At 37.8% G+C, this 25,980-nt stretch overlaps 1 protein-coding gene across 3 annotated transcripts; it reads left to right on the forward strand.

Moving 5' to 3' along the window:
• Positions 1 to 689: 689 nt before the first annotated feature.
• On the forward strand, positions 690 to 22,504 carry LOC144975958 (selenoprotein K-like). Of its 3 annotated transcripts, XR_013646005.1 has the most exons (8): positions 960 to 1,042; positions 13,805 to 13,948; positions 14,879 to 14,963; positions 16,425 to 16,443; positions 17,203 to 17,255; positions 17,781 to 17,833; positions 19,406 to 19,493; positions 20,379 to 22,504. XR_013646005.1 is itself a non-coding variant. In XM_078920195.1 (7 exons), the coding sequence occupies exons 2-7, from the start codon at positions 13,870 to 13,872 to the stop codon at positions 20,411 to 20,413; spliced, it is 324 nt and encodes a 107-aa protein (XP_078776321.1). In that variant the 5' UTR covers positions 977 to 1,042; positions 13,805 to 13,869; the 3' UTR covers positions 20,414 to 22,504. The 3 variants fall into 3 exon arrangements, 2 of the variants coding, with proteins under 2 accessions (XP_078776322.1, XP_078776321.1); XM_078920195.1 differs by lacking the exon at positions 19,406 to 19,493 and having other exon boundaries at positions 977 to 1,042; XM_078920196.1 differs by lacking the exons at positions 960 to 1,042; positions 13,805 to 13,948; positions 19,406 to 19,493 and adding an exon at positions 690 to 877.
• The last annotated feature ends 3,476 nt before the right edge of the window (positions 22,505 to 25,980 follow it).

The following is a 25,980-nucleotide window of genomic DNA, read 5'->3' on the forward strand; positions in this document are numbered from 1 at the left end:
TTATTTATTTATTTATTTATTTATTGGCGTTTTAAAAGTCTGTCTTGCAATCAGTGCCGAGCACTTCCACTATTTTAACGATCATTGATTTTCTTTTGCCTCCAGGGGAGGTAATTTCGCGGACTTTTTTCAGAAAGAGACTGGATCTATGAATTCAAATCAACACCAACATAACTTGTGGAATAAAATCAAAAGTGCAGCCATTATTTTGATGTCTTGTTTTTGCTGAATTACCAATTTGGCGTTTATAGTACCAAATTTTAAGCCGTTCGAAATGCAAAAATTTGGTTTAATATTTTGGAATATTATTTTATTGATATTGTGTTCTTATTAAAATACTCAAAAGATCCTCCGGCTGGATATAAATATAACGTACCAACACACAAAACTATATGTAACCTTAAACGTTTATTGTCTGATTGATACAATTTAGTGAGAACTAGCTACCCATAAAAATGTCTGACTAAAAACAATAACAAAGATCACTCTGAAAATAACAAGATGTGACATTCTTTTATTAAATCAAGACACTGCTCATGGCAGCGGGATAAGAAAATAAAGATTTAGTTCCTCATTCATGTGCAATTTTAGCAGAAAAAGTGATGCGAGTAAAGGTTGGGCATTTTTCAGACCATTTGGCAAATTATATTACTTGTTTGGCATTTTTTATAAATTTATATTTATATATCTGGCACTCATGCGGCCTTGTTTTGCTTTGTAATGACAGCTCGGCTTATAATAACACACGTAGCATTCACAAACTGACCACCAATCGCGGTGTATTTGTCAAATTGCTTTTAAAAAGTTCTCCGTCTCAGGATGTGATAACTGCTCGTCCCTTGACATCGTGACAAAATGCCATATATTAACTCAAACGGTATGAATGTGAAATGTGATCAATCATGAACTCCCTGCCCTAACTCTGTCTTAAAAAGACAGTGTCTTTTTCTTTTCTCTTTGCTGCTGCTGAATTCTCATCAGTATCAGTATATCAGTGTCTGAATTGAATCTGATCTTTGACATTTGACAGACCACAGTTACAGTTACAGTGACATTTCTCTTGTCTTCATTACAGTGGTTACCCTGTGCTTTGTTATGGAAGATGATTACTAGACTTTTTAAAGGCCTTTTTTAAACCATGTTTTTTTTTAGTTTTACTTTTACTTTTACTTAGACTTAGATACTTGTACCTGTACTTGATGACGTGTGGTTGATATAGTCCAGTCCTAGTGTAGAACTATCTAGTCTAGTTGAAGTTGTAGTTGTGTAATAATTACATAGTAAGATCTATTGTTATTGCTACTACGAATAGTGAATAGTGGGGCCACAGTGGAATCACTATTCGCAGTAGTAGAAGTGCTCTCCCATCTCTGTAAATTAGTTTTTGTCCCCTCACTGAACACAACATTTTCTGTTCAAAAGGTCGTGTTGTCGAATGGCTTGAAGTTGAATGAGAGTGTGTTAGTGTTAGTTTGGAAGGAAAGAAGAGGAGGGATGAGATGATTGAAACATTTTGTGTGACTGAGAATCGAGATTTTGAACGTTTCAACTTTTCCTTCAAGTCTGAAACTTGACAAAATCGTGCTGTGTTTTGTTTTTGTTACCCCAATCCAATCCATGAAAATTTCTCCGTCACCACCTCTCCTACTTGATTATTTTTTCACATCTTGAAATCTAGCAGCTTATCTGTCAGATTACTTTAATGAGAATATTTCCGTCCCCATTTATTGTATTATTTACAGTTAAATATATTTTATAAAGTTCCAGGAATCTCTCTCTCTCTCTCTCTCTCTCTCTCTCTCTCTCTCTCTCTCTCTCTCACCGATATGACTCGTATCTCAGTGTAAATAATAGAAGTTACCATCAATAAATTACCTCTACTACTACAGCCACCACCACATCATTACTACTATTACCACAGCAACCTCCACATCGTTATCAAAACTATAGCAACCACCACCACCTTTAAATCATCCTCATCCTCCTCGTCATCATCGCTACCACCGCCACTACTACAACAACCATCACATCATTACTACCATTACCACAGCAACCACATCGTTATAAAAATTACAGCAACCGCCACCACCTTTACACCATCATCATCCTCCTCGTCATCGCTACCATTACTACAACCACAACCATCACATCATCATCATTACTACCACTACCACAGCTACCACATTGTTATCAAATCTTAAGCAACCGCCACCACCAATACATCATCTTCATTATCCTTATAGCCATAATCACTACCACTACCACATCATCACCACCATTATGAAGCATTATTAGTCCTAGCCTTCAGACTACCGTTTAGCCCTACCACCATGCTGATAAATTCACACGACAGAAGTTGGTGAGGATAGCTAATTCTCAACATGTGCATGCGCGACTCGTTATAATTTTTTTTTTATTGATTCTAACAAACCACCAATTTTGGTTCACTTCTTATATAGTAATAGTATATAGCTTACCTATTGGATTCTCTACTTAGCATATGATTCATATATTTTTATGTAACACTAAGCTGCTAGAACCTGTGGACTGTAAAAAGTAATAAACAAAAATAAATATAACAGCTTCAAAGAACAACAAAATACCAAACATGGAACTTTTCTTCAACCAACAATTAAAAACAAAAGCATAAATATACATTACTAAAAGACCGCTAATATTAGTGTGTCCTCTCTGTTGAAGAAACATTCCAAGATTTTCAATTGAAAATCTATAACTATTTTGACTATCCCATTTTCTTCCTTTTTACTGGTTCTGAAATGACCGAAACGTGTCATAAGCACAGTAAAACGTTTAAAAACTAAAACAAATCATCAGCATGGCAAAGTAAAAGAAGACAAATCACAACAGTAGACTTACAGAAATCAGGGAGAAAACTTTGAATGATATTTAGCACGACCTACTGGTAACACTAGATATCACTATTTGCACAGCACGGAATGTTGCATTTGTCGTGAACGGATTTCCCAATCTCGTTCACGATGTAAAAAATGAGGAAAAAGTTTAGAAAAAGTCTCCACCGAAGTGGGCGTTCTCCATATATGTAAAGGACATATATGGGCGGTTAAAAACTGCTCTAGAGCACTTCGGGAATCGTCCCGGTCTAGCCTGATTTTTATAACATACCAAAAGTATGGCGGATCGGATCTTAGTAGCAGATACAACGATGGGCGAAGATAGTTGATATGTCTGTTTCAAATAAGGCTGTAGATAGTCGAGAGAAAGAATGAAAGGTGTCGCGAGCTTTTAAAGGGTAGAAATGATGACGTCACGTTTACGCGGGAGACAGCGAACGAACACAACATGAAGATTACTCACAACAGCTCGATCGAGACACTGACAGTCATGACATGACAAACACTCACAACAACAACAACAACAACAACAACCTATCACAATAATCTTCCCCACATTCCTCCCCCTTCTAATTCATGCATCACTTCAATAGCTATATTCATAAGGGGAAAAAGGAAAATTCTTACCTTGTGAGAATCCGAAGATTATGTTGAATAAAATCAATAAAAATTTGTAGTTGGGAATATTTACACTAAACACACGAAAAAAAAATAAATCCTCAGGGGCGAACTCTTCCTCCTGGACGGTCATATATACAAAGGGGGGAGGGATCCACATCTGGGTATGGCTGTACAATATATATACACGAAGGGAGAGGTATCCTTAGGAGCCTGCAAAATAGTAAAGGGATTATTCCTGTTCTGTGCAGCTTAATATTTAGGCTAGTATTTAATGACAGAGTGGAATGCTGTACTTCCCTTATCTATTTGTATCTTGAATGCTTGCTCAAAATTTTTGAAATTGGATTCAAGGATGTCAGTTAAGCTTAAACCTTTTAAATCTGCAATGGCCCTAGCAGATTCCCCTAAGTAGTGTGGGTGATTTCGCTTTACCAGGGGATTGAAAGGTAAATATGGGGAGTCTGTTTCAAGCAGGAGTCTGTTAATTGGTGTTTTCCTCACTGCTTCTAGCTGCTCTCTTTTAAATGTTTTTATTAAGCCTGAATAACTGAAAAAGGTATTTGGAAACCTACCGAGCCACTTGTCCAGAACTACACCATTACCTGAGAAGGAGTGCAATTGGAGGAATTGTTCTTTACTTAACCTCTTAGATAGAAAATCTAGACAATGCATATATGCTCGGGTTCCAAGATAATCAGAACTTTCCCCTCTGACATGTAAAATTATTGGTTTTAGGGGATTTGCACCTGTTATGAGTGTTCCCACTACATGTTCCTGATCTTCTTGGGTCCCCTTCTTCGTCCAATCAAAGCCAATTTCTCCCAACCCCTGGATAATGTCATTTTGACTCAACCGTCTGACTTCCTTCATAGCATAAGACAATGCTTTACGGTTCATAGTGGCGTGGGAAGGGTGGATACCTATGGCAATGCCAAATGGAAATGGGCATCAATAAGTCCCACACACTTACCTTCTTGCTCAGACAAGTCCATGAGCAGATCTAAGTCTGCTGACTTGTCAGGCTGAAAGCTCCTAAACTCTCCCTTCAGACGGGCCAGTTCTGCCTGGGTTTCCTTCAGGTCATTCCGAATGTGGGCTAGGCTCTCCTTGAGTGCTGCATTCTCCTCTTTGAGCAGCCGGAATTGCTTTTGCCTAGCCCCATTCCTCCTGGCCGACTTGCCATTCCCACTGCTGTCTGAGTGGCTCTCCCTCTTCGCCATTGATTCAGAGGGATGATCCCTTGTATCATCTGGCGTTCGAGGTCGAGGGGCCTGTCGTCTAGCCTGTGGTTCCGAGGGGTGACCCCTGGTATCATCAGGCTCGTTGTGTGAGGCAGGCTTTGGGCCTCTTCGGTGGTCCCTAGAACCCTCTGGCCTGGTATGGGTTTGGTAGGGCCTGTACCGGTTTCTTCTGGCAGGGGAGCTGTATTTTGGTGGGGAGTTGTACCTGGGGGAGGTGTACCCTCTACCCCTTCCTCTCCTCCGTTCTGCTGGGGATCCATGCCTTCTACCCCGGACTGATTGGGAGGCGTGGCCTCTACCCCGGGCCGATGGGGAGGTATGGCCTCTACCCTTTCCTCTCCCTCTGCCTTGCCTGCCATTGTGTCTGTCCCCTCCTTTCTGGGCGTCTTGGGCGTCCCGAAAGGCCTGAAATTCCGCCATCAGCTGGATGACTTTGAACTCAGTCTGGCGGTTCATGGTGCTGTGCATAAAAAGAAGATTGATTAGTTAATTTACTTCATTCACATTGAGCATTGGGACAATGATATTGACCTATTTGAGCCATTTGTCGGTTCGTTAAATTTATACATCGCCCGTGATACCATTCAAAACAGTTATCACATTGGATCATGGTATCACCATCATCGGGTTGATTGCAAAGGCAATAGGTCAGGGCATTACCCGTTATTATGGACTGCTGTTCTTTGTTTATCCATTTCGGTAATGAGGAGTCAGTGCACAGCTTTAGGTTGTCATGGTTGACTACTTTCAGTTCATTATTTTTGAGCTTAATTCGATAAACAAAGGGGGAAAAAACCGTCATGATGATAGCGGGGCCAATCCAAACTGGCTTCAATTTCTTTGACACTGTTTTTCCACCTTTCCTATTCAAGAGGTACACAGCATCGCCTCTTTTGAAGGTGTGAACGTGGATATTCAGGTCATAGTCACGTTTCATCCTTTTAAGCTCTGTCCTTAGGGTTTTTCTAGCAGTCTCATGAGCCAGCTCTAGGCTCTCTTGTAATTTTATGACATGCTCCTCAGTGAGTTCATGTTCTCTTGCGGGTCCAGGTGTCACCAGATCACTTGGAGTTGTCAGCTCCCTTCCTAGCATCAACCTGTTTGGAGTGTAGCCTGTGTGTCGATTGACTGAACTGCGGATAGCAGAAGCAATTAGTGGCACATATTCATCCCAGGTGTTGGGTTTCGAGTGGCCAAAGCTTCTAACTGCTGCCATCAACGTCTTGTTCATCCTTTCTACCTGGCCATTTGCTGAGGGTCTATAGGCGGTAGTTCGCATCTTTTTAATGTGGAGAAGCCGACACATTTCTTTAAAAAGGCTACTCTCGAAATTTCTTCCTTGATCTGATACTATTTCTAGGGGGTACCCAAATCTAGAGAAGAACTCCTTCACGGCTGCTCTTGCAGTGATTTCGGCTCCTTGTGATGGTAAGGGTATGCACTCAATCCACTTCGTGAATTGGTCGATGATCACCATGATGAACTCATTACCATTGCGTGTCTTCGTCAAGGGCCCAAGAAAATCAATATGTACCTTTTCCATAGGTATACCTGCATGATTCTGTACCAAGGGGTGCCGATGTTTTTTATTTCTATGTTTACTTTGGTTACATAATGAGCAGCCTTGAACATATTGTTGGACATCCCTTGAGATTTTATGCCAAAAATAGGATCCCTTAATCCTCAATTTCGTTCGTTGCAATCCTTGGTGTCCTGCACTGGGAATGTTATGGCATAGATTTAAGACCTCTTGCTTAAACTTTGGGGGCACCACTAGTAGGTCTCTTTCATCCGTACCTCTTTTATATATGATGTCGTCTTGCAGGTAGAAAAGGTTACGGTTTAGCCAGTAAAATTTTTGTGCCGCATTTGCCAGTTTGAGATCTGCTTGGCGTGGTATTGTCTTGTCTTTGAACCAGTTGACCAAAAACACTAGGCTGGGGTCCTCAGCTTGTGCTTCTCTCCACTCTTGCTTAGTATTTGTGAATATTTCTTCTGAATTGATCTGGTTGTGAGGACAAGCACTTGAGAGATCTCGGACAACAATGCGAATTCCAGATGACAATCTCTCTTCACACCTGGGTGCTCTTTTGATTTCAGGGTTGATGATAGGTAACTGGACAACATCATCAATGTCATCTGAGAATTTTGACCACATCCCGTGTACGCGGGTACAGTAATTGCATCCACTGCAGGGTAAATCCTTCAGGTTTATCATGTCTGCATAATGTGGGCAAGGTGTGTCGGTTTTAGGTGGTCTGGAGAGTGCATCTGCGTTTTTTAACTTGGTCCCAGGCCTGTATTCAATTTTCATGGAAAAGATGCTCAGCGCTTCTAACCATCTAGCGAGTTGACCCTCTGGTCTCTTGAAATTCATCAGCCAGGTTAGACTCCTATGGTCCGTGCGCAATATGAATTCTTTCCCCAATAAATAGTGACGGAACTGATTGGTAAATCTAACAAGTGCCAACAATTCCTTCCGTGTGGTGCAGTAGTTCCTTTGTTGGGATGTTAAAGTAAAACTTCCATATGCTATGACTCTCTCTACTCCCTCTTGTATTTGAAGGAGCTCTGAACCTATAGCGAAATCAGAAGCATCAGTGTCCAGTATAAATTGGCCTTGGGACATGGGAATCGCTAGAACAGGCGGGGTACATAGGATCGACTTCGATTGATCGAAAGCTTGCTGCTGTTCGGACTCCCAACAGAATTTCTTTTTCTTCAACAGCCTGGTAAGTGGTTCCATGATTTTTGCCATATCTTTTATGAATGCTCTGTGAAAGTTTACTAACCCCACGTATCTTTCGATATCTTTAACTGACTTTGGTGGGGGCCAGTTCTCAATCACTCCAATGGAAGCATTTGTTAGTTCCAGGCCATTTCTCCCTACCTTCCTTCCCAGGAATTCAACTTCTCGTTGAAACAGATCACACTTCTTTGGCTTTAATCTAAGTCCAAATTGTCGGAAGCGCTGAAAAACTTGTTTTAAGTTTGATAAATGATCATCAAAAGATTTTCCAAGGACCAGGGTGTCATCAAGGAAGGCTAGTACTCTTTTCCAGTTTAACCCTCTTAGCACTAGGTTGATTACTCTGGAATATGTACTTGGGCTATTGGACAGTCCAAATGGGAGTTTGTTAAACTCAAAAAGTCCTTGGCGTGTACGGAATGCTGTTTTGTGTTTGGAGTCCTCATGGACTGGGATCTGCCAATAAGCCGAATTGGAATCCAGCTTTGAATACCATATGTTACCTTCTAATGCGTCGATGCATTCAGACATGAAAGGTAGGGGAAAAACATCTTTCTTGGTAACATTATTAAGTGCCCTGTAGTCGATGCACCAGCGAACAGATCCATCTTTTTTCCGTACCAGTACAGGCGCCGCAGCCCAGCTTGAAGCCGAGGGTTGTATTACCCCTGCTTTTAGCATCTTGTCTAACATTTCATCTTCTTCTTTGGTAAAGTGAACGGGGGTGCGTCGCAAGCCTAGTTTAATTGGCTTTGCATCTCCTGTATCAATGTGGTGTTGCATTGCTTGGAAGTCACCAAGGTCAAATTCACTGGCTGCAAATATGTCTTGATATTCCCACAGCAATTGTTCAACTTTACCTAGTCTCTCATCTCCCAGAGTGGACGTAACTCTCTGCCAGAGATCTATAAGTTTGTCTGGTAGTTGGATCGGCTGGCAGGAAGTGCTTGATATGGAGCATTCCCCCTCCGCTTCTGTCATGGGGTTGCTGAGTTCATCCACTTCTGTTAAATTCAGCCAGTCATCTTCGTCACCCTCAAATATATCTCTTGCTTCCAGGGGAAGCAACTGTCCTATTTCCGTCCCTTTTTTGAGGAAGCATTCATCACCTGTGTTGATCAAGCACACTGTAACAACTGGTTTGGTTACGTGCAGGGTATGGCCCACAGAAATTGGCAGATTTCTATATGGTTCCAGGTACATAAATGGTGAATTGGGCAAATAGTCTAACTCAACATTAGTGATTACTTCTGACTGGGCTGGTATGATCAATTTGTGGGGAATGGCAATCTTTATAGCTATTCGGTTTCCATCATCCACTGGTAAACCTGTTTGTGCCATGTCACACTTGGGACTTACATTTTCAGTTGAATTTGTTGCAAGAGGAATAATTTGATTTTGACAAAATAATTGTTGTTTTTCCACATCAATCTTTGCCCTTAATTTCCTCAGCAGGTCTATTCCTAATAGCATTGGGTCGAAAATGGGAGCAACATAGATATGAGTTAGCAGATGAATCTCTCCCAATCGCAAGTGTAGTGGCCCCACTAATTTTGCAGAGAAGCTTTGATCTTTTCCTGCTGCAAACATCTTCATGGACTTCGTACAAGTGGGGGTAGGTAGGATTTTGTTATGGGTGTTCTCAGAGATGATGGTAACATCTGCTGCAGTATCCACCACTGCTTGTACAGGGACGTTTTCAATTGTACATTGCACTTTAAGGGCAGATTCTGACTGTAACCTTGCAATACAGATACATTCCTCATCAAAATAAGGTTTCACAATCTGTTCTGGATCTTGGCTAGACCGATATACATTGTGGCTTCCGTTGTTGGTCTGCTGGGCAAGGTTTTCCTTAGTTTCTTCATGTTTCATAAAATTCGTACAGTTAGAAGAATAGGGGCACAAATTGCTCATAGTCTTATATCTGTGTTGTGCCTCAAAAACTGGGTCCTCTTTAATTGCCCTTGCTTGAACTGGGATCAATTCCGGGCTCAAACTGATCCCTGCCCGTTTGGCGCCTTGTCTTCCTTTGGGCGACCTTTCATGGAGCAGTCTCTAGCATAGTGGTCTTGACCTCCACATGAAAAACAGGCACTTGATGATGGGGAATTGGAGCGGGATCTTGGCTGGGCACGTCGAGCGCCTCTTTGCATAACTTCCAAGACTTGACTTTGGAGTGTAATGAGAGTGTCTAATTTACTTTGGTTTGTTCATGCATTGATAACATCTTTTTGAACATTGCCTCAACACTCATCTCAGTCTTCTGCTGTACACCAGCTGTCTTAATGCTCGTGTTGCGAGTCACTGCTCTAATTTGGCTATAGTCTTCCAATTCCTCAGATTCTGACCCAGATTCTTCATCGTACACATTCACCGCTTGGATAGAGGGCTCTCTGAACCGCACGGTGTTGCTGGTACTTGGTCTATCCTTTCGTGCACGCCAACCAACTTGCTGAGAATTTTTAAAAAGCTTATATGTTCTCAGGGCTTGGTCCATCGTGGTGCACTCCTGACATGCAATATATTGGGCTGCCTTCACGTCATATAGTCCTGTTATAAAATGGGCTACCACTTGGGACTCTAAATTGCGGGGGGACTGTCCAGGAAATGCCTGCAGTGCCAACTCCCATAGCTTGTCAACATAGTCTAAGACATCTTCTTTTTCAGCCTGCGTAGTGCTGTTGAATTGTATCAGAGTTGCATGTTGTAGCTGCTGACCACCAAATCGATTTCTCAGGGTGTCATATGCATCTCGTATGTCTGTAAAGACTATCGACTGATGGATCTGTGAGAGATAATCCGCTGCTTTTCCTTCCAGGGCTAGGCCCAGGAAAAATAGTTGGTCACGGAGATGTTGAATATTATGATAATTCAGAAAGTTCTGAAAATTATATTCAAACGTATCCCATCTTTTTGTCCCATTGAAAGAGATAGATTTAGGCAGCTGTACCTTGGACGGGGGTGGCATAAGTGGGCCTCCACTGCTCATATCTCCATAATGATCCGTGGAATTGCGATCCGCAGGTGGGGCCTCGTAGGAATGCATGTAACTAGTCTCATCCCTCCATCCTCGTCTTTCCCTGTGCATGCTTGCCTCAATTAGAGCATCCTCCTGTTCTAAGGTTCTTCTCATAGATGGTTTTCTTCGTGGTAGCCGGCGGGTTTGCCTTACTTTGTCTCTTGCATATCCACAATCCTCTCTTTGCGGGCCCATTGATGTGAGACCCTTGTTTGAGAAATCTTGAGAGGGTGGGTCCAATGTGTGAGTTATAGATTCAGGACATTCAGAGTAAGGCACCTTGTCCATGTAATTTTGACAAAATTTAGCTTCATGAACGAAAGGAACCCGCTCGCGGTCGGATGCCAAAAAGGATGTTGGGTAATGGTCTTCGGTAGGCTGATCGTGCCACGCATTACGAATGGTGCGTTTCGCATTGTTACAAAATGTCGGGTTCGCAACACTACTAGCACCTTCTTGAGGATTGCTAGTAGTGTCATGTTCAGGATACGAACCTGCAGCTTTAGATGGGGTCTGCTGCGCAGACAGTTCCCTTCGTCTGTCTCCAGCACCAGACGCATTATCATTCGAATCCATTTTATTTGGGGAACTGTCGCGAGAGGTACCAGGGGCATGTTCACCTGGTTTCTCAAAAATGCACGATTCGGAAACCGAAAAATCAAAAAGTTCTAACATGTCACCATTACTGATCTTATCTATCACATCCTCCTTAGTGAGTAAACCCTTACGTGCTCGAATGTCAAGCAGGGTTTTAGCCAAAGGCTTGCTTATATGAGATGACCTTAAAAGGTCCTTAGCAGTAATGACATTAATCATTATCTTTGCATCCATTTTGGATTAAACTGAAATATGATAATTATTTATTTCAGTTAAAATGACAGACCAGTTGATGCAAATCAATTAAAGCAATGATAAAGTCTGTAAACTTGGAATACTCTCAGATCCCTTCTCACTTGAATACAACCTCTACACCACAGCTGATAGATTTCACTATTTTCACTGTTTAATCACTGGGTTAGAGTTAGAGGTGGTTCTTATCCTATTTAGACACTGACCAGGTGTCTAAGGCAAGTGGATATGTTTACAGAGTCTGGATGTAAAGAGTTCAGAGAAACATCCAATATATAGGGGGTTTAGGAGCGTGTAAAGCTGGAAAATAGTTTCTGTGTTTGGTGAGTAGAAACACTTTTACATGGCTGCCTAAGCTTTGACTTTGATCATCTAAATAAAGACAGATGATACTGACTGTTACTGTTACCTTTTGTTTAGAAAAGCACAGTGAGATTGTTAAGCAACAATCTTGGCGCCAATTATTTGTATATTATTCACAGAAATAGTATTGTTGATGTCAAATATTGGAAAGTATTTAAATAGACATGCAAATAATTTAGCTCACATGCAGGTTGATGAATTCCAATCTTAGTTGAGACATCAGTGCGGGAGTGAAAACCATGACCCCAATAATGGTTCACCAGGCTAATTCTTTGAAGTGAATTGATTAAGCCCTCATGCACTTTCAAGTAAAATTATTGAATTGTACTCACCAATTTTGCTCCATTTTGTTGAATAGAAATCACAATTGCACAATTTTATTGGCAAAAATAAACGAAAGTTGAGCTCGAAGTCTCGATGAAAAAATTGAGCTGAGCTGAGATCGTAATTTCGCCAGTTCAAAAATAATTGCCGACCCCTATAAACGGCTTTCCTCTCTGGTTTAAGCAATGAAAAAACACAACTAAACCAGGGGAACTCAATTCAAGGCGCTATACTTACAACACAATCAGATGAAACAAGTTTTTAGATTCATAATTCTGATTTGTTTACAAGAACTCTTTACCTTGAAGAAGTCAATTCCCGTGCACTGAGTGCTACCATACACTTTAAAAATGGCAGGGTTCGGAAATTAGTCGCAGCGCCAATGATGGGCGAAGATAGTTGATATGTCTGTTTCAAATAAGGCTGTAGATAGTCGAGAGAAAGAATGAAAGGTGTCGCGAGCTTTTAAAGGGTAGAAATGATGACGTCACGTTTACGCGGGAGACAGCGAACGAACACAACATGAAGATTACTCACAACAGCTCGATCGAGACACTGACAGTCATGACATGACAAACACTCACAACAACAACAACAACAACAACAACCTATCACAATAATCTTCCCCACACATTATATCAGAACTTGTGAAATAAATTGATATTTGTACTCTGTTTTCAGGACCATTTGGTTTGAAAAGTATTCTTTATCCTCTTCATCACGTTAATCACCCATGCTCAATCTTAAGTTAAAATATGGTGATTCTTGAAATAGAAAGCCCTGAAAATGGTTGAGATTTTTATTTTCAATCATTGTAATCAAGGTGTTAAAAACAGGCTGGTTAAAAAGCCTATTGACGTGATTTTGGCACTGTGAGCAGGGTACAAAAAAAAACTATTTATCTTCCTTCACTCATTACCTGGTCATTTACTCTACTCTTCTCCTTGTTTCTTTATAGAGGTCTACCTGTTCTATGTCGATCCTTACCCCTCTCCTAATTGAATGATGAGTAACTTCTTCAGTCACATCTAACGGATATTTATGATCTGAGATGCTGGGTGGGGTTCCGGACCTCCCATAGTGGGCAGGGAGGTACATACTGTGTCTTCTATCCCCCTATGTTTGTTTTCCAACATGCTTTCTGTCTTTGTCTTGGAATTAGATTACTTAGTTATTTCCTGGCCCTGACCGGATACCCTGGCAGGGAGGGAAACAGTCAAATGTATAGTTAGTTTTGGGAGATATTTTTTTTCCTTGTAAATCATCTCTCTTACGCATTGTATTATGTTTTCTTTCTATTATATATGATTTGTAACACATTTGAGTGTATTCCTCTTAGTGGGGACCTGTGCTTGCGTCTTGGTGAGACTTTTTGTGATCTCAAACTAAGTACTTTGACAGTGTGCTTTTGGAATCTACATCTGTGTCCTATTTGAACCAATACCCCTTTTTCTTACCTTTTCTTGGGTTCTTTTATTGTCATTCTAGAACTTTTTACTATCCCAATTTCTTCCTTTTTACTGGCGCTGATATGACCTTAATGTGTTGCAAGCGCCGTAAAACCTTTAAAAACAAAAACAATGCTCTGAGTTGGTTGTGTGTGTGTGTGTGTGTGTGGGGGGGGGGGGTTATTTTTTAATTGATCCAGTCATCACAAGTGACTTGTTCCTCTGATTCATCATAAACATTTTTTTTTTCAGATCAAAGACAAAGTACTTATTGTACTTGTGGTTAATGGCTATTAATTTCATTAATATTTTAGGTCTAGATGGGAACTTAAAAACAAAATAAAATCATTCATTATTTCAAGATATTGACAGTTACAGAATGGCTGCCATTAGAGTTAATCGTAAAGAATCCTGTCGGAATGGACGTAAATTAAATTGCAAAGCATGCAAATCGAAAGGTAAATAGAAAGGGTTCAATTATATGATATCAGAATTAAATTATTATGTTGTTCTTTGAGTAATTTGAGAAATGTTTACTAATATAAGCCGGAGTTTTCAGTATTATGCCAATTGCTGTGATTTTCTTGGGATCTGATAGCTTTGAACGAGCAAAGGGTCCAGTATCATTCTGGTCTGATAGATCTGTAGGACAGTGCTTTTTATCCATTCTACCCAAAAGAAAAATGACAAACATTGATACTGTAATATGTTTAATGCTACAGGAACCAGGACATTGTGGTGACAATGAGTAGGCTGTGTTCTATGTTGATCCTTACCCCTCTCTGAATTGAAAGATGACCGACTTCATTCACATTTAATTGATGTTAATGATCTGAGATGATTATACGAGTGTGAGTGTGGTGTTGTAAGAAAACCTCATAAAGATGATAGTCATAAAAATGGTCCTTAGATTAAAAACAAAATGTCCAGCATGGAATTTTCTCCATCGTACGAGTGTTCATTCAAGTTAATACTTTTTAAGATATGTTATTATATTGTTTATGCGGGTGGTTGGATGGGAGCATCACCCTTGAATCATATACCTATGATGTTCGCATGGTGTACGATCCGATAGTGATGTCGTTGCTTCTTCTCTTTACTAGCCTATCCTGCTTCTTTGGTTTGTGATTGTATTTTTGACAGGGATATTTTTTTTTCTGTAAATCTTCTGCCTGTTTGTTCTTGGTTATTTATAATTTAGCTTATGATATCTTTAGGTTATGATTTTGATTTACATTTGTACTATTTTTGTTAGATTGCTTGTTTTTTTGTTTCAGCGGTCTCTCATATAACCTCAATTGTGTTGGAAGAGACCTAAAGCAACAAACAAAAATATTATATTGTTTATTGTTATCTTTTCATCTCTGATTCTATTTTTTTTCTCAAAGGTCAAGTCTTAGAATCACAGTCCCCTTGGAGACTGTCATTTATCACAGATGCACTATGGGGAATTATTAATTTTATAGTACTATTGTAAGTATTTCAAATTATTTCACCTTGGAGATTAATTGGGATTTTAAAAGCCACAGTGGTATTCTCTTTTGAACAGCTTAAAAAAAATATGTCAAAACAGTTATGTAGTAGAGTTTAAATCACAATAGAACATACTTCTTAATGGGGACCTGGGCTTATGCCTGGATGAAACTTTTAGTTAATTTCGAACTAAGTACTTTGATATTGTGCTCTTGGAATCTACATTTTTTTCCTATTTGAACCAATTCCCCTTTGTCTTACCTTTTCTTGGGTGGTTTAATTGTAATTCTAGAACTTTTTACTATCCCATTTTCTTCCTTTTTACTGGCACTGATATAACCTTAATGTGTTGCAAGCACCGTAAATCCCTTAAAAACAAATAAACCACCTCATTTGTTTCACCTCACCTCATTCTCTTGACTAAGATGGTTATAGAGGAGATGAATAAGGGCCCTCCATCCAGATCTGTTCTAAGCTTATCTCATAATTTAAAATGAATAATGTTCCCTTTATTCACCCCATAGAAGAAATTTGTCTGTAGGATCTATCCCTAGGGAAGACTGGAATAACCCAGGTGTCAGCCACAATGCTGCACCGCAAATTGAGCTTGGGCGAGGTGACTTGCTTAAGGCCGCACAGCACGGCGCCGGGTGATTGAACTCGGTACCTTTCGGGTACGAAGCAAAGGCTGTACTGCTGAGCCAACCTGCCCCATGGGCAGTTCATCCTTGTCCATTTCTCTACATTATCCATCTAGCATTCTGCCACTCTCCAAGGTTCCTTGCACAATTTTTTTTCCATCAAAGTCTTTTATATGTACTTTTAACATACATAAAAATTATATTTAACCAGTTAACTGCCTTGCTCCAGAAAAATTCCAGTGTTGAGAGTTTTTGTCAAGATGAGGGCAATTTGAAATATATCGATATTTGAATTTGAAGGACGAGTTTTCTGGAGAAATTTTTAAATACATGTCTTTTTTAAATTATGGCAGTTAACTGGTTATAAAGTGGAAGTTCGATTTTACCCAGACCCAGCATCACATCTTAACTCTTGGCTTTTGTTGTCCAATGAAAGACGCCTGGTTCAGAGCTATAATCAGATAAATAAAAGGATGAGTTGTGATTTGAATGAACTTCAGTCTCACCACCAAAGGATGTAAAGACACTTCCTTAACAGGCTTGTGTTTAAACTTAAACAAGACGGTTGATTTTGTTTTAGTTTTACAGTTGTCTCTACAATATAGGAGCATAAAGAACTATTTATAGGACAGCTATTACGAACATGGAGGGAGTCTCAGTTCCATTAATACTCTTTTGTTATTGTTTATTTTGACCTGTAAACTACATGATGGAATCATTAGAGATTTATACTTATACTTGAATCTATATGAATATTGATTGAAATTATTAGGAGTGATTAATTTTAATTGGGTTTTTTTTCTTTCTTTTCCCAAAACAGCTTTCAGACCATGATCAATGTAAGTAACTTCTATATTTTAAATAACTTATTTTTCTAGGTTAGCATTACAGCTGTCTACTTAAAATATTTAAAAACTTGTAGTTTTTAGGATATAGGAATTGTAATAATAATAATGTACTTTATTCATCCAAAAGGAAATTTTTGTATGATGTTCCCTTTATTCATCCCACAGAAGAAATTTGTCTTTAGGATCTATCCCTAGGGAAGACTGGGATAACCCAGGCATCAGCCGCAATGCTGCGCCGCAAATTGAACTTGGGCGAGGTGTCTTGCTCAAGAACGCACAGCACGACGCCGGTTTTAGTCGCTCAAGTCTTGTTAACTTTATAGATCAACAATTTACTTTCACAAAGAATAAATGACACTTCGAAATCCTAAAAATTATGTAGTCTGGCATCAACTGTCATTTGACTTGAAAGATTGATCAATCTAAATGACCTTCATCTTGGGAATAACTCTGACGAGGTCTCAGGTTCGAAAGTATTTGTTAAAATGAGGGTCATTTTAATCAACCAATATTTTATGGATGAGTTTTCTGGCCAAATTTGTATACATATTTATACAACAGTTAACTGGCTAGATATTCATTTGATTAGTAATAGTGTCATTTTTTATATTGAAGCTTCTTTATTAAGTAGATGAAAACGATTATTTTCTGAAATAGTCAGAAACACAGCATTTGACAATTTTGAATACTAAATATTTATAGATCACAGTCAAAGCTTTTCTCTATTGTAATTTTAATTTGTTTTCACAGCCAAATAAAAACAGTAGAGGAGACAATTATTCATCAGATTACAGAAGACCCGGGTAAGTTTTGCTCTCTTGGAAATTGTCACCTATGGGAATCCATCGCTGATTCTAGCTCATAAAAGTTATTCTGAGGTCAGCAGAACTCTTAAACGTATTTTGATATTATACTTACATTTACATTGGGTAATCAAGGCAAAAGCCCAGAACTCATTTTTATTTTTTTTTTCATTGTTAAACCATGTTGTCATTTGTAATAATTGTAAGAAATCCATGTTGTTGCTTGAAATTTCAAGAAACATTTTTAAAAATATGGCAACCTGGTCGCTGGTTGATTGTAAAAGTTTTAGCAGTTTTAAATTGATAATACTGCTAAAATGATTCTGAATGTATATACCTACTTGGTTCTTACGTTGAAAAATATGTTGTCAGAGCTGCCTGATAATTCGTAATTTTTAGTACTAACAACTGACAATAGTTCCGGTTGTAAGGTCTCTTCATAATGGGAGCAAATTCTGTTCAAACTATCTTTAAACGTAAAAAGATCTATTTATTTTTTATTTTTTAATAAATATTTTTTTTCAGGGGTGGTGGTCCCCCGACACGTAGAATGGGAGGATTCAGAGGTGGAAGAGGGGGTAAGTTTTTCTACATTGTGCAGTCTTAATGGATTTTGACATGGCAAAAAACGAAAGTCAGATTACAAAATAATAGCAATGTAGATGAATCAAGTTGGAGGTGTTTTTAAATTAGGCACCTTGAAAGACATCTGATCCAAAATCACCAAAGCATATTGGCTGCCTCTCTACCGCTTTTCTAATGTTTATTTCGTTTGATGCAATCACACTTGCACAAAGCTTCTGTGCTCCAACATTCTGTACATTCTCTTGTCTCAATTGGACTAGTTCACGAAATAGATAACAATGTGAAATTTAATGTAGGCTTCAATTTAAACGAAAACAGATAAAATGGACGTTTCGAGTTTCCCCTTTATCAATAAAACAGGATGAATGAAACACTACAGACGAATGAGGTAATGTGGTAGTGACGTTGTTAAGATGAATCATTCATCTTTATCTGATTTATTTGACCAAGCAGAATATGAATGAATAAATACACTTGATAAAGCATATTGCCAGGCCCCATCAGACCATCATATTGAATCAAATTTCTATTTCACACAATACAGTACAAGTCACCTGCTTGGTGTCCTTTTTGTAGTGGCAGTCTTGTCTTTGTCGTTGTCTATATCCAGATAATTTTTCACATCTGAACATGGTCAGCGGAAAAAGCCATTGCCAGGGAGACAATACTGAAACCAAAATTTTTGTTATCACGGTCGCCCATTTGGCCTCTGACTCTGACCATGCTAAATCTCACTAAAGGACATTAGGGAATGCTTTGGTCCACATCTACTTATTGTAACATAGAACCTTTTGGCTTTATCCCGGGTGTTTTCCTGGTTGATTGTGTCTTATTGTGAAAGATATATATTTTGAAATATGGTTCCTTGTTTTAACACCTTTGACAAAAAATAATTCTGATTCTTCATTTGTATACCAGCAAGTTACCATTGCTTGACTATAACTATAACAGCTTCAAAAAGGAACAAAATACCAAACACGGAATGTTTCGGGCTCAAAAATCCGATTTTTCTACAGAGAAGACCTATAAATCATCTCTTGTCATCTATCTGGAATTTAGTAATGTATTTGTCTTTATTGTTGTTTGTTGTTGGCTGAAGAAGGGTTTTGAGCCCGAAACGTTCCGTGGTTGGTATTTTGTTCTTTTATGAAGCTGTTATATATTCATTATTGTTCATGACTTATTGCTTGAGTTCCATCTTTTACCTTTTTTTTTGTATGTGAACCATTTTAACCAGATTTGCTATTATGAAAGGTTTGGAGAAATGACCTTTTTGTGTGGCCAAACTACAGCTTCTAAATTCAGTAAAATCTTTTTGACAATGAAAATTTAGTTAATACAATTATTCAAGACTGAAGTGCTGTTAAATAAACCTGTGGCCAATTTTTTTTTTCATTGAGAACTACAATTTTAATAAGAATTATGTTGGCAAGTCTGCTTTACAATCTTGTGCATATCATTATCATTTTTCGTAAATATTTTTTCTTTTAAATGACAAAAAAAAAAAAAAAAAAAGAACGAAAAAAAATAATTCACTATCATAGCCAAAATAAACCTCTGTCCAGGTAGAAAACGGGCCTAGCATGGGACTCACTGACCGTGACGTGACTGGAAAGCGCGTGGCGGTCTGACTTGTGGGTCTGATTTCTGAAGGTAACTCAAGTCGTGACGGTTTGATGCGTACATTATTATTTTTTTTCCACAGGCCTTTTTTATTTTTTAAAAACCTATAGCTTCAAACTGCAGAGTGTCTGTGTTGTGTAGACATTTAATTTTTTTTTTTTGTCACTCAATTTCAAGGGTCTATAAAACTAGTACACTTCGAAGCTAGACTTAAATAACACCTTTCATTCATTGAATATAAATTTATTTTTATTTAACCTCCCCACCCCCCTTTTTTTTTACAATCTCATTGTCGACTTAAATAACTTTTCAAACAAACAGAAGTTTAAGCAAGTACATCAGAAATGTTTTATCTATTTAAACATCAAAATTTGCTAACCAATGACAAGAAACAAAAGATAGGTAGAAATGTACTGCAGGCAACACAAGGCAATCAGAGAAGACACATTTTTTTCGTAACATATTATGGAGGCCTCGTGGATTTGGGGGGGGGGGGGGGGGGGGTGTATTTGTAATGATCGTACGGCTGTAAAAAAAAAATCTAATAAACTCACTCAGAAATAATTTCAATGTTTTGTTTGCAAAATTGTTAACAATTTTTGCAACAACTTTTATTGTTTAATTTTGATATATTTTTCGAGTTTTGTTTAAACACAAGATTGTGGTAATTTTGCAGGGGCTTTAACTCTCAAAAGTACTCGGTTTTTTTTTGGGGGGGGGGGGGGTGGATTTATCGCTAAAAGGTGATATTGTTGAATGGAATCTTTATGTAAACAAAACATTTACCAATTTCAGTAGTTAAGAAATGTTTTTCCAAACTTCTTTCTTTTAAATATTGTAATAGTAATAGTCTTGATAAATTATTTCTGTTTTATATCCTTTTAAAATCTTTTTTTTTTTCAATTCAATCAACAGGTCCAGGACCTCCTCCAATGGCTGGTGGTGGATGAGGTCGGTAAAGCAAGCAAGCTGTTGTAACAAAATGGACTTACTCTGTTCTTGGACCATGAACTACTTTGGTGTGCAATAAAAACATGCACAGATACCGTGTCGTTGAGTGCAATGAGTGAACAACCAATTCTATAGAGTCGTCCTCTCCCTAGTAGTGGTAGATCTTTTACCTTGGGTCATAATGCTAGATGTTATTTGTCTTTATTTTTTTTTAATTCTTAGCTCATCTCTCTTCAATGAGGAATTTCTCCAAGCTAAAAATGTCTTTGTTTTGAAATGAAAATTTAGAATTTTGTGTCATTGGTAAATACACTGCTGTTATTAGGATTTTATTACTTTGATTCCATCCTTTACACTTAACATACATTAAAAATTATAACGCATCTTTAAACTTACTTCAAAGTTTTTGAGTAATCTTATTTTTGCTTGGCATTTATAACCCAATACATTTTTTTTAGAATTCAAGAGTAAAGCTGCATTAGCTTGGATATTTCTATTGTTCGTCAATTTGAAAGGGTGGTTCATACTGGTCCAGAGGACATTGTTCATTTTGTTATTACTTATGCCAGTTTGCTTGCTATGATACATTTATTATATTTAAAGAATTTGTTTTTGGAGTGTTAAGATAATATATCAATTATTAATTTGCACTTGTGTACAAGTGGAAAAGTAGCGGTGCAAAATTTCTTGGAAATCTTGCGTAATATTATATTCTGATTTGTGCTAAATGAAATGCATTGTCATTTGTATAATTTAACATACCGCTTGTCCCAGATTCGATGTTGCCCAATACAAATTTTTTTTTTTAAATAGAAAACATACAAACTTTTGCGTTTGATTTAATGGGTGGGAAAGCTTTGCATCAGAACAAATAAATTTTTTTCGTGGCTTTTATCATTGTCAAGATATTGAACAAAGCATCCCATGCTCAATTGAACTCCACGACTACAGCACATTATCGGTTGGGATGAGAAGTGAGTGACCACTTTCTCACATTGTTGTGGCTCAGAAAGATATTTTGCCCTCTTTTAACTTTGACTTGTTCAATCTGAAAACTGTGCAGGCCTGTTGTGAAAACAAAGCCGACTCTTCCTACATAATTAAATTTTTTCTCTTTTTGAAGGTTTCATTTTAATGTACCACAAAACACATTGCTCAATACCATTTAGAAAAAAACTTCAATGTCGGTTGTGTTCATCGGATGTCAAGAGCAAACTGTGATTCTCTTCCTTTCACATTGGCATCAGGGCAACATCGATAATGGAATAATTGCTTAATTTGCAGTTTATATTGAAATCTCCACAATTTTAAATTTTTTCTTTTGATTGCTGAATGGCTATAATTATTAGTGATTCTTAGTATGGCATTCTATAATGTCATAAAATATTTTTCAAACCTGTTTAAAATAGAAATATTTGTTTTGAATTATTTTGTACAGATTCCATTTATTTAATTTATGGATTAATTAATTTTTCAATGTTTTTTTTTTTTTTGCTTTGGACACTATAAGGAAAGAACCGTAAAAGTATTTTGGTTGATTGTTTTTGTTTAAACATGTGCTGAAAATAATATTTATTCTGACAGGATCAGTCAGTTTATAAGAAGAAATAACAATCTGTAACACTCCATTAACAAGTTCTTCGAGTCGTTCACTGGTGGAAGCTTGATGAGATAGAACATCAAATTATGAAAGGGTTTCTGTCAACTCCTAATTATGGAGTAGGGAGCTCTGGACGGACTGGCCGCCAGTGAAGGATTTGTGATTTTTTTTACATGTAATTTAAAAATAAATAATTTATAAAATGTCCTATTTATCACATGTTGTCATTTTCAGACCCATCCATTCATCTTACTTACATGATATAAAATGTCAGAATTTTTATGTATATTATAATATTGTCATCCCTCATGATTTAGACTTGAAAGAAATTGATGTGAATGTGTGCGATTGCGTGTGAAAGTGTTTGCATGAATTTATTTGATGTTTGCAAGTGAGAAAAGAATTAATCCCAAAAGATTTGTTTGGATTTCAAAGAATCCAGAATTCCGAATTATCAATAAAAAAATTCTGTTTTTTTATTGAACCTAAATTATTGTTGGCTTTTATTTTTCCTGATTTTACATATAAATGATCTTAAGGATTGAGCAAGTTGTCTCCTGGGTGGGGTTCCGACCTCCCACAGTGGGCAGGGGGTACATGCTGTGTCTTCTATCCCCTTTTATCTGTTTTCCAACATGTTTTCTGTCTTTGTCTTGGAATGAGATTACTTGGTTTTGTCCTGGCCCTGGCCGGAGTCCAAGCTGGGAGGGAAATAGTCAAATGCATAGTTATTTTTTTGGGAGATGATATTTTTTCCTTGTAAATCATCTCTCTGTTATGTATTATATTTATTTTGAATTTGTAATGTAAGCATTTGAGTGTATTTCTCTTTGTTGGATTTTGTGCTTATGTCCGGATGAGACTTATAGGTGGTCTCAAACTTAGTACTAGTACTTTGATAGTGTGCTCTTGGAATCTACATCTCATCCCTATTTGTTCTCAGTTCCCCTTTGTCTTGTGTGCTTTATTTGTAATTCTAGAACTTTTTACTATCCCATTTTCTTCCTTTTTACTGGCGCTGATATAACATGAATGTGTTGCAAGCGCCGTAAAACCCTTAAAACATAAAACAGGGAGGTACTTGCTGTCTTCTATACCCCTTATATCTTTTCCAATTGCTTTCTGTCTTTGTCTTGGAATGAGATTACTTTAGTTTTGTCCTGACCCTGGCTGGGAGGGAAACAACAGTCGAATGTAGTTATAATTTTGGGAGATACATTTTTCCTTGTAAATCGTCTCTCTGTTATGTACTGTGTATTTTTAATATTTTTAACATATAATTTGTAAACATTTGAGTGTACACCTCTTAGTTTAGTGGGATCTTGTGCTGGTGTCTGGATGAGACATTTAGGTGATCTCAAACTGAGTACACTGATTAGTTTACTCTTGGAATCTACATCTGTTCCCTATTTGAACCATTTCCCTTTGTCTAACTTTTTCCATAAGTCCTTTTAATTGTACATTCAGAATGTTTTGACTATCCAATTTTCTTCCATTTTCTGGGTGGGGATCCTGACCTCCCATAGTGGACAGGGAGGTACATGCTATGTCTTCTAACCCACCAAAACCCGTTTTCCAATTGTTTCCTGTCGTCTTGGAGTGGGATTACTTGGTTTTGTCCTGACCTTGGCTGGGAGGAAAACAGTCGAATGTACAGTTATTGTTTTGGGAGATGATATTTTTTTTCCTTGAAAATCATCTCTCTCTTATGCATGTTATTAAAAAAAATTTAACATATTTATAAACATTTGAGTATTCCTCTTAGCGGGGACCTGTGCTTGCGTCTGGATGAGACTTTTAGGTGATCTCAAAATAAGTACTTTGATGGTTTGCTCTTGGAATCTACATCTATTTCCTATTTGAACCAATTCCTCTTTGTCTTACCTTTTCTTATGTGCTTTAATTGTAATTCTAGAACTTTTTACTATCCCATTTTCTTCCTTTTTACTGGCGCTGATGTGACCTTAATGCGTTGCAAGCGCCGCAAAAACCCTTAAAACAAACAATCTTCCATTTCACTGGTGCTGATATGACCTAAATTTGTTGAAAGCGCCGTAAAACCCTTAAAATTTAAAAGCAGAAAAAAAAGCGTTTTGTCTTTACAGTGGCACAGGGTAATAATAATAGTTTCCTTGGTATTGATCATGAAGTTCTCGGGTACTGTTTGTATACATCCCATGGTGGGCACGGAGACCACTTGCTGTCTTCCATCCCCTCTATATCTGTTTTCTGAGGTGCTTTCTGTCTTTCTGGGTTCGGTCCTTTATTTAACCTTCCATGGTGAGCCGGAGGTCACTTGCTGTGTCCTCTATCCCTTACATCTGTTTTCCAAGTTGCTTTCTTTGTCTTGGAATAGGATTGCTTGGTTTTGTCCTGGTCCTTAGCTGGGAGGGAAACAATCAAATACACTCCAGCACGGTTTCCTTGAACTCGGGACATGTAAAAAAAGTTTGAGGAAACCGTGCCTTGCCAAAAGAACTTGATGGAGAGGGTGGGGGTAGGGCTGCAGTGAGGCTCAACTGTATGGTTTTAGTGTCGAACCCGAAAGAGACCTAGTTAGAATATTCACCGCGTTATGTGACCTTCAACAAACTGCCTCTCCTTAGCTCTATTTGCGCTTGCAACACATTCATTAATCAGAAGAACCAAGAGCAATATTTTATACCGTATCCTTTTAACTTGTCTGAAACAACCTTATAGGTCCTATATGTTTCATACTGAAAATGCAACAAGATTCTGCCAAAAAGGGATACTCTCATATGGTAAATAAAAAACATATCAGGTTAAATCAAATGGTCTCATTCCAGAATAAGAAGGATAGGATGGAGAGAATCGACTGGCCTGTTTCATCGTCCAAAGGGCAATTTTCCCTAACACCCATATACATATGTATGTATGTATTTTCGAAGTGATTCTTCTAACAGCAAATCATTAATGAGGAAGGAAACAAAAACAACAAATCACACCTTCCACACACCCCCCCCCCCCTAAAAAAAACCAAAACAAAAATAAAATAATAAACATATAAATAATAATAAATTAATAAATAAAGCAAACAATTGTTGATTTTGAGTCATTACAAGAATTTAATATCAATAGCACAGGCAAAATTATTACAAAAGCAATAACATACTGAATGCATATATCAACAAAAATCATCAGTTTTATGTACAGTAAATACAAGGTGAACAAGTATTACTTGTTCATCTCAAAATGCATGAAACGTTTTTCAAATAACATTTGTATGACGCCAACATTTACCAGATTTTGTCAATGGTCTCGAATCATTTTGTCGTTTCTAAATTTAAATTTGGTCAATAATAAATATTAATTTCTCTTTGCCTTAGTAAAAAAATATTTTGATTGCACGTTTTACAGTAATTGATGTACACGGTATCTATATCATCAGGGTCGATTGGCCATCAAGTTGCTTTGACTAAAAAATGATTGAAACCACTCATGCACAACAGCCCCCCCTCCCCCAATCCTTCAATTGTCAGTTTTTTTCTGTTAGCTAAGGCATGTGTTTTATATTCTATAAAGTGTGTATAGCATAAAATTATGTGGTTATAACCATATTTAACCAATTCCAGCTGTACAAATGTTTCTCATTTCCATCTTAACTTAATCAATTTTGTCATTAAAAAAAAAATATCTCAATTGGTCGACCTATTATCAATTCAATTGATATTCTTTTTTTTCCTCAGGGCAAGTAAGTGAACAAAGAAATGCAAATCTTAGCCTCCTTGTTGCTCAAAAACCTTAGTAACTGTGACAGTCTTTGTTCAGTCCAATTGTCATTATAATAAATGTGATCCCACACATTATTAGCATAAAACTTTCTTTTCATTGAGGACCAGGTGTGCCGAAAACTTAGTGCATTCCCATGTATACGAGAGAGACTAAAAATAATTGTACTTCAATGGTACAGTAACCTGGTGCGTGAGAAATGTAAAGAGTCTGTGA

Source organism: Berghia stephanieae, chromosome 6, assembly GCF_034508935.2.
Source record: "Berghia stephanieae isolate SIO BIC M18660-M18661 chromosome 6, UCSD_Bste_1.3, whole genome shotgun sequence".
Lineage (NCBI taxonomy): Eukaryota > Metazoa > Mollusca > Gastropoda > Nudibranchia > Aeolidiidae > Berghia > Berghia stephanieae.